Source organism: Suricata suricatta, chromosome 3 (genome assembly GCF_006229205.1).
Source record: "Suricata suricatta isolate VVHF042 chromosome 3, meerkat_22Aug2017_6uvM2_HiC, whole genome shotgun sequence".
Classification (NCBI taxonomy): Eukaryota; Metazoa; Chordata; class Mammalia; order Carnivora; family Herpestidae; genus Suricata; species Suricata suricatta.
In genome coordinates, this window is record NC_043702.1 from 570,591 (window position 1) to 579,899 (window position 9,309).

Here is a 9,309-nt window from a genome sequence, read left to right on the forward strand (position 1 = left end):
TGGGGAGCGGGCGGGCGCGGGCTCGGGCCCCGCGGCTGCGGAGGTGCGGCGCCGCATGCGCGTCTCTCGCAAGCTGGGGTCTAGCCTTTAGATTCTGGATTTGACGGCGTAAGATCTATGTTAAGATCTACGTTGGAGGCCAGATGCGGTCCTGGGCTGAGCAGCGATGAGGAAGTTTATTTATGTTCAGACAGTGTCGTGTCTCGCCCCAGCCAGCGGGGCGGAAAATCCTCGTGGGCTCTTTTCCTGAGGGAGGGAGAGAAAGGGCAGGAAAGGGGAGCACAGAGAGTGAAGACACAACACACGGTTTCGATCAAGCCTCTTCCCTTTATTCAGAAAACCCCGTATCTTATAAAGGTTTCAAGGCGGGAGAACAAGGCAGCTGACCTAGGTCGGTTGCTAGGAAACAGGGTTAAGGGATTAAGGCTGGAGTAAAAGAGGAACCAGACTAAAGTGTTTTAGCGCAGCGCCTGAGGGGCTGATACCACCCTGCCTGCAGGCGGTTGATCTTTGATCTTCTGGCTTCTCCTGACAGGGAGTGGCGCTCCCCTGCCTATTTGCAACTCCCCACAGGGAGTGACATATCCGGCTAGCAAATGGCCAAGCACCTGAATCTTTGCGGCTCTCAACAAGACAGTACCCACAGCAATTGCAAAACATAGCCAACAAAGTTGTCCGATGAAGGTTTGAGGCCCGTGCCTCTCTCTGGTCTGGGTCCTCGCCTCGTGTCAGATCATTGCTAAGCTGTGCAGCAGGGACCGTTGTGGGGCTGGCGTGGGCAGGCCAGGAGGCTGAGCGCCGAGCCTCTGGGTGTGCAGCACGGTGTCCTGCACATGGTGAAAGCTCGTCAAACGGTAGCTGTCCAGTCAGTTGAGGTAATCAGTAAAGGTTGAGATTCTAGCAATCTCGTTTTATAGCATTTGTTTTGGTTTCTTTCTGTCTGTTTATGTATCGATCTTGGCCATTTACTATTTTATTGGAATAGGAGAGTGATCACTGAAATAGAAAGGTGTCCTGGGAGACAGAGGTTGGGGAGGGGGTTGGAGAGGAGACAGTAATTCTTGTTTTGAGTTTCGAGGAGAAGGTGGTGATTTCATTCTAGACTGTTCCGAGCACTGTGGAAAGAATGGAGAAATAACTGGAAGGGGGGTGGGTGGGTAGATATGAACAAGTCCCAGATTTGTTCTCTGGTTTTTTTATTTTATTTATTTATTATTTTTTTAATGTTTTATTTATTTTTGAGAGGGAGACAACGTGAGCAGGGGAGGGTCAGAGAGAGAGGGAGATACAGAATCTGAAGACAGGCTCCAGGCTCTGAGCTAGCTGTCAGCACAGAGCCTGATGTGGGGCTCGAACCCATGAATTGTGATATCATCGCCTGAGCTGAAGCCGGATACTTAACCGACTGAGCCTCCCAGGTGCCCCGCAGATTTGCTCTCTGATTGTTTCCTGGTGGTGACTCCATCTAATTGACATTTCTTACTCAGAGCTATAAAATCCCAGAAGTTATTGGATTTCTAAAAGTAAGTTTCTCAGGTACCTACTTATAACTTTTAGCATCATGGCTCTGCTCAAGGACTGTCCCCTCTCCCTCTTCCTGTGTCTAAGATCATAAACCCATCTACCTGAATGCACGGCGAAGATTTGTTTCTGAAATCTTCACGGCAGGCAATGATATGACAACAGGAGTCCCTTATTAGTACCTGTGTGTCTCAGTCATTAATTCTGGGGCGATGGACACAGATAAAAACAGTGTCCTCTGCTTTAGAAGTTTGCAAGAAGTATCTATAGCCCTTCCGTAAGTTTATGTGCGTAAGTGCTGTTGCAGTGCATACAGGTGCGTGATTTTGCAGAGAAACGCTATCACGTGCCAGCGCGTGTGCGCACAGCGCCTGCTGTCGTGAGTTGCCCCTCGCTCAGCGGCCCGCTCTCCTGTGCTGCGAGGGGACGGAGGGCCTGCAGTATATCGTCACCATCGTGCCCTCAGAGAGGGGAGCGTTGCGCGTGGCTTGCTGGAACGAGGCCCGTTTCCAGTGGACTCACGCGACGTCCACCTCCATGGGAGCCCCGCACACAGTGTGGCTGGCACTCGCTGCTGCTCTCGGAGAAGCTGCTGGAGCCCACACGGGGGAGTTTGGAGACTTGCCTTCTCCCAGCACTGCCCCCACGCGCTGCCCGAACGCTGGGCAGCGTCCTTCCCTTCCCCGTGAACCGGCCGCGTCGGACTCCGTCCTTCTCTAGGGCCTCCTTCTGTCGAACACCCAGACCACCCTCAGCAGCGCCTCAGCGCGTCTTTGTAGCTGCTGCTTGTGATCTGCCCCTCCCCCCGAGACTGTCACAGTGCGTGTTGAGGGGTGAGTGAATGTCTGCTGGGAAGGTTTCTCAGCGCAGAGAGAACCTGGGCATCGGTGTCTGTCCGGCGGGGGCACAGCGAGGGGCGTTCGTGGGAGGGCACGAGCTGTCAGCTGCACCAGACAATCCTGTTTGGTGGCTGAGGACACTGCGGTGCAGGCTCGGAAGCTTGATGAGTCAGAGCTCGTGTTGAGTGTCTTATCGCGAAAAACGGTGATGATGAAATTTTAAAGAATCGGGTGCCGATGCTGCTGGCGGCGGGGGGACGGGTCGGCCACGCTGCGCACCGCGCCCGCGCCTGCTTCGCAGCCTTCTTTCTTGTCACCGGTGCCCAGACTGTAGGCTGCTTCTTTCTTTCTAGCTAATCCTTACTTTAAATGCATGTTTTATTTGAGTTGCCTTTTTAAAAAGTCCCTGGGCCCCGATTGCAGCTGGTGTCGGCGGTGGGCTACCTGCGCTCCAAGAACATCATCCACCGCGACATCAAGGACGAGAACATCGTGATCGCGGAGGACTTTACCATCAAGCTGATCGACTTCGGCTCCGCCGCCTACCTGGAGAAGGACAGGCTGTTTCACACCTTCTGCGGGACCATTGAGTACTGTGCGCCGGAGGTGCTCATGGGAAACCCGTACGTATGCGCTTCCTGCGGCCCCGCCACCCGCCCGAGTCCAGGCGGGGAACGGTTTCAGTGCGCGCTTCTTGGTGACAAGGCTGCCGACTGATGCCCAGCCTCTCAGCCGTCTTCGGCGGGCAGGCGAAGCGCGGGGCGCTGGGCATTTTCTCAGCCCGTGGAATCTTCTACACCTAAAAGCTTAGGGAAGATGAGAGGTCAGGATAAGCGCAAGCAGGAGTGAAGAGGGTTTCTCTTCCGTTGGGCTTACTCCTTGTGACGACAGAGCAATGGCGATGCCAGCAAGCACTGGTGCGCACCCAGCGATGGGAGGTGCTGGCGCGGGGGACCCGCATGGCCCGGGGCCCGGCCGGTGCTCACTAAACCCTTCCCTGTGAGCCCCCGGAGCCACCAGACGGAAGGAAGGGTTGAAGGGGGGTGGTCTAAGGAGGGCCTGGAGTTTCTTTGAAGATGTAATTTGAGCGCCTGGTGCCTCCAAGTGTGCTCTTGGCTGCTGTCTTGTCCCATGGCGGTCCTCAGATCATTAGAGTTGGGGGTGGGGGGCTGCACGACCTTTCCATGGGACCGTGGCGTGTGCTCTGTGGTTTGTCCCCCCACCACTCCTGCAGCCAGGTTGGGAAGCTCCCGCAGGAATCGGTGGTGCACCTCAGCGCCCGGCCCCGGGCGACCCCGCCTCTCCTGGAGCTCCATCCCTGCGCCCTCCTGCACCCCGCCCCCATGGTGCCGCACCAGGGCTTTGCTGAGCTCTGCCTCCCGCCTCGTTGTTTCTGTGTCCTTCCACACCAGGGGTCAGTGCGCCGTGGCCCTGGCCACAAAGGCCCACTGCCGGGTTTTATACACAAGCTGTACTGGACGCAGTGGTGTGTTGGCATATGCGGTGTCTGCGGCGTCTTGGGTGCTGCCACGCAGAGTGTGGTGGTGGTGGTGACAGAGGCTGTGTGGCCCACAAGCCGAAAACGTTTCTGTTTGGCCCTTTACAGAAAAAGCTCGCTGCCTCCTGTCATCCTCTACTGGGTTTTTCTCTTCACTCTCAGTATTCTTGAAGTCTTTCTTTGCAAAACATCACAGACCGAGAAGCGTCGAACCTGACTTCCTTGCCCTGGCTTGTGCGGTCTCTCGCCCCACACGCTCCCGGGGGCTGTCCTCCTGACCCCTCTCAGCGTCCAGGACCCCCGGCCCAGCCCCCTGCCTCCTCACATCCTAGACCCTCTTACCACTCACCAGTGTCTCTCAGCCACACTGTGTGACTCCGTGGTCTGGTGAAGCTGCTGTTCTCCAGGCCAGACTGTCCCCTGAGCGCCAGACCTGAGTGACCACGTGGCTCTGGGGCCAGTTCGGCGGTAGCTCCACGACTTCTATGTGAAGGTGCCATTTCTCAGGCCAGCTGTGGGGTTTAGGGTTGGGCCATGTAATGTCTGGCAGTGTTGGCATCTCACAGGTGCCCATGTGACAAAGCACTGTCCTCAGCCCGTCCCCTCCCACCCCCGCCTGCTGCCCAGCTGCCTGGACCCCTCCCCCTCCCCTGGGTCGCTGTTGCCTTGGCCCTCCTCCTGCTCCTGTGCGGCCTAGAGCCTCCACTGTGCTATGCCTTCTCTCCACCTCCTCCAGGAAGCCCTCCCAGCAGGAGGTGCTCTCACATGCCCCCCCCTCTTTTGGCAGTGGGCATCTCTCAGATGCCTGAGCACGAAGGTTTGCTTTTCTCTCCCTCCCTGGTACGAGGCTGGAGCCGGAATTGAAGGCGTACTTGAGGAGGGCAGCGGGCCTGTCGTTTTGGGTGAGCCTGGGCGTGCCCCTGAATGTCGCTGCCACCTCCTTGCAGGTACAAGGGGCCGGAGCTGGAGATGTGGTCGCTGGGGGTCACGCTGTACACGCTGATCTTTGAGGAGAACCCTTTCTGTGAGCTGGAGGAGACCATGGAGGCCGTGATCCGCCCGCCCTACCTGGTGTCTGAAGGTGAGCCGGGCCACAGGTACCGCGGAGACGGCTCAGGCCCCCGCGCCAGACTCAGCGCCCCTTCGTCTGCGCTGATGACCTCGGGCTCTTTCTGTTCCTCTAATGCTGATGTGGACAGAGGGTGACACGGACATGACTAAACCCTCATGATGATTTTATGTGCATGAGAGTCCACTTCCGAGCGGGATGCTAGCAGTGAGAACTGGGCTGTGGCGGCAACCGGAAGGTCAGCACTCGGGTCAGACGCTCGTCACTTGGCAGCGATGGCGGGACATGGCCACCCCGCAGCTGACGGGAAGCCTGCGGGTTTCTGTCGCACCTTGGGCTCTTGTCAGGGCCACAGGTGGTGGTTTGCACGTGGGGGAAGGACCAGTGGGCTCAGTGCCTGGAAAGGCCTTCCTGTGCCTGGAGTGAGCCCCCTCGGCACCCCATGTGGGGGAGCCCCAGGGGGCTGGTAAGAGTTTGATGGGTGCTGCTGGCTCTGGGGTCCCTTCCAGGCTTCGTCCTGTGGCCCTACAGCACTGGTCATCCTCACAAGCACGAGCATCTCGTGCACAGTCCATGCTTAGGCTGGAAGCCAGTGTCCGCGCTGCCACGGGACCACACCATGGACCGGGGCTCGCGCACCTCGGACCGGGGCTCGCACAACGGACAGACGTGTGTTTCTGTCTGGAGGCTGGGGGTCCAAGATCGGGGCGCCCGCAGATTCGGTTCCTGATGAGAGAAGGCGCATTGTCGCTCTGTCTCTTCTTACATGGGCACTAATCCCATCACGCGGCCCCACCCACATGATGTCATATAACCTCCTACACCTCCCGAGGGCTCCGCCTCCTAACGCAGGGACTGGGGGGCGGTGTAGGAGCACTCAGGGCCCAGCAGTCTGGAGGAGGATGTTTAGAGTTCTGCAGAAGTTCTGGGTTCCCATGAACCACGCCCCTCGCAGCGCGCTGTTCCGTGCCGCCCCCCCCCACTGGGTTCTCAGGACAGCCCTCTGGGACGGTGAGGCTCAGTGCAGCCCTGGTGGAGGGGACCCCATGCTTTTACAGGAAATGGGACCCACATACAGACCCAAGGCTGGGGCTCTTCCCGGAGCCTGTGCTTCCTCCCCAGGGGACAGTGCAGCGCCTGCTCTGGCCACCTCCCTCCCCGCTATCACACCGACCGTGTGTCGTTCAAGGCTCTGCACAGCCCGAGCCCCAGCAACAGGTCGAGCTTAGGAAGCTGCACACGTTGGTTAGGTGAGCGAGGCGGGACCGGGGCTCCACACTTCCGTTTCCGAGGCGCAGGCGCCTCAGGCAGCCCGCCGGCATGTAGCTGGGCCGCTGGGCCAGTGCCCCAGGTTCTTGTCAGAACCGTCAGGGGGCCTGTGGGGGCACACCCAGGACCTGCAGTTCAGAGACCTGTTCTGCGTTGAGCCCGGCCTGGATCCACCCACATGCCCGGCATGGGTCTTTCTGTCCCCAGATCTCATGAACCTCGTGTCTGGGCTGCTGCAGCCTGTCCCCGAACAGCGCACCACCTTGGAGAAGCTGGTGACAGACCCCTGGGTGACACAGCCTGTGAACCTTGCTGACTACACCTGGGATGAGGTGTGTCCAGTGAACAAGCCAGGTGAGCGGCACGGCCCGTGTGCCAGGAAGGTAAGGAGCTTCCCCAGGCTGCCTTCAGGGTCCGAGGACGCCCCTCCTCCATGCCATCCTGGACACACGGTTCTGTTCCAGAGGCCCCCGAACACCACCAGGGCCTTAGAAGGTGGGTGAGCACCCAGGGGAGCCCCTGACAAGGAGGCACCCACAGAAGGGTTGGAGGCAGAGGACTAGTGGCGGCCTGAGCCAGCTGAGGGGAGGGCGGGCTGCAGGTGGTGCAAGTGGGCTGCTCTGAGGGCACCCGGGAGCCCTGGCTCTTCAGGTGAGGCTTCTGGCTGCACAGCTGCCCGTGCGTCTGGTCACCACTGCTCGGAGCGGGCAGACCACGCGTGTGCTGGCAGCCCTGGGCATAGAATGCGGGCAGCACTCCGACGGGGGCTGGCACTCGAGCAGCGCCAGGCCGGCTCTGAAGGCCTCTGATGTCTCTTGGTGCTGGGAGTCACATTGGAGAGAAGCAAGTGTCCTAGAATCTTGTGTCTCCCTTTTCCTTCAGAAAGCGGAGTTTTGTTGGCGCCGAGTCTGGAGATGGAGAGCAGGTGCATGAGGGACGTGGCCCCAGAGCCACGCTGGGCCTCATGCCCCGGGGGAGGCCCTTGCTGAGCCAGCACCCGCCCCCTGCTGCCCCTGTCACTCACAGGGCACCCAGTTGTTTTCAGGCCTGTTCCATTCAGAGAAAGTACATTCTCAAGAACAGACCCAGTTCACGTTCTAAAGATTCATATGCAAGTTGCAGAAATGCTAGAACAAAAGCCAATGATGCTGGAAGATTTTAGATTTATAAAGAGACTTGGAATTCACTTTTGGCATTACCATGGGAACGCATTCTAGTGCTGGGTTGAGTTCCGTACTGTTAAAGGGCTTTCATTTGTGAACTTCGGAAAGGCGCAGAGGTTTTTCGTCTTTCTGCTTTTTATATATACACGTGTTTTGTCTCCTCTGACTCGACAGATGCCCACTGGATGTATGTTTGTAGAACTGCTTAGCCAACTGAGCAGACTATTTCATTAACTTATTTTCTTGAACATTTTCCAAATTAAAGCAGTTTTGTAGTAAACAAATATCCTGACTTCGACTGTCTAAACAATGCCAGTGGGGGAAGCGTTTCCTTTCCTTGTTTTCATGTTTGTGCACACTCACTCGCCGCAGCTGGAGAGGGGCTCAGCCTCTGTCTGTTTGGGGGTGCCTTCCCCAGGTGGGCCTGGAGCCCGGCAGCTTGCTCAGTTTAAGGAGGCTGGATGGTGGGTGGGGGGGCATGGAGCTGCTCACGTGCTTCCCGCCTCCCCTCACGGCACTGCAGCCCACCTGGGCCCTGCTGTCCACCCAGCGTCCTCCCAGTGCTCGCCAGACAGCCTGCATCCAGCCCAGACCTCACCTCGGGGAGGGGGGCATCCAGCCTGTCTACCTCCCATCTGGTTCAGATGCCAGGGGTCTCTCACATCCTCCGATGGCTCCTCCCCCCTCCAGTGCAGAATCAAGATGCTCAGGAGCATCTGAAAAGCAGCCTTTCCTTCTCGTCTGTGTTGGTGGGGAGGGAGTGGTGGGCGGGTCAGAGGGAGATCTTTCATTCTTTTCCTTGCTAAGATGGTGAGAAGAAACCCAACCTGAGGCCTCCCCACCTTTTTCGAGCATGTCCTCACTTTTTGCAGTTGAAGGCTCCTGCTTTGACCTCTGGAAGATGCTCAGGAGTCACACAGCTCTGGCAAAGCTCTGTGCTCATTTAGGGAGCATCCAACTGCCTCCGAGTATCTTGGGACACCCAGATAGCAGTGGCTTGTTCTCTACCATGAGGGTATGGGATACTGCCACCTCCTTCCTTTACAAAGTGCTGCTGAATCCCTGCTGTCACCAGAGGCTGATGGGGAGAGGGACACGCCCTCCTCCATCAGGGACCACTAAGGCATTGCTTTTGGGACTGTTATTTTTTTAACTAATAAAAAGTGATGTTTACTCTTTTGAGTTTGGATGAGTTTAATTGTCTAAGAACTCTTGCAGCGTGAAAAAAACCCCACGTTTTTCCTTGTAGACATGATGCTTATAACACATAAGAGGTTACAGAATGTTCTTTTCAGATGGTCCGATGGACTAAGAATCCAAAGTCCTAGTTCTCCAAGGACTGTTACTTCTGAGAAAAAAAATAAAACATCCTTCTGAATGGCAGTAGAAGGTGTGACGCTTTGAGAGTGTCCTTTGCAGAGAGAGGCTGAGGCTGGCAGGTCTTTCTCTCCGCGTTCCGGGTGCGACTCCAAAGAGCAACACTTTCAGGACTGACAATGCTACTGGCTCCTTAGAGCAAAGCCCGCATCTCAACCAAGACGAGCTGGATTACCTGTTCGGGTTCGTTGACTGATTCCCTCCAGGGACAGTTGAGTATTTTTGCTAGAAAATTTAAAAAAAGAAACAACCAATGCTTTGGTTCCACACGGATGACAACCTTCTCCTTGACACCGTGCTTCCGTCACATGCCCGTAGCGGCGCCCAGCCCAGGGCCGCGCACGGAGCAGGTGCTCCAGGCCGTTCTCCGCCCAGAAACCAGTGCTCGATAAAACAAGCGGAAACGAAGGTTCGGGGCGTGGCAGGGTGGAGGAAGTCCGGAAAGACGCCGGGGCTCCGTGCCCACACGACCGGGCGTCCCCGCTAGCGGAGGGCGCGCCCCCGGACTGGGAATCGCGGCTGCGGAACGCGCCTCCCGCGCATCCGCGCTTGCCAGGGGGAGGGCGGAAGTGC

At 57.5% G+C, this 9,309-nt stretch overlaps 1 protein-coding gene across 4 annotated transcripts in view; it reads left to right on the plus strand.

Moving 5' to 3' along the window:
* The window catches only part of PASK (PAS domain containing serine/threonine kinase), a 35,402-nt gene extending 28,230 nt beyond the window's left edge, over positions 1-7,172 (plus strand). For all 4 annotated transcript variants that reach the window (XM_029933505.1, XM_029933507.1, XM_029933506.1 and 1 more), the window contains 3 exons: positions 2,784-2,983; positions 4,806-4,939; positions 6,404-7,172. In XM_029933505.1, the coding sequence (XP_029789365.1) occupies positions 2,784-2,983; positions 4,806-4,939; positions 6,404-6,699 (630 nt within the window). In that variant the 3' untranslated portion in view covers positions 6,700-7,172. The remainder of the gene's footprint in view (positions 1-2,783; positions 2,984-4,805; positions 4,940-6,403) is intronic.
* The last annotated feature ends 2,137 nt before the right edge of the window (positions 7,173-9,309 follow it).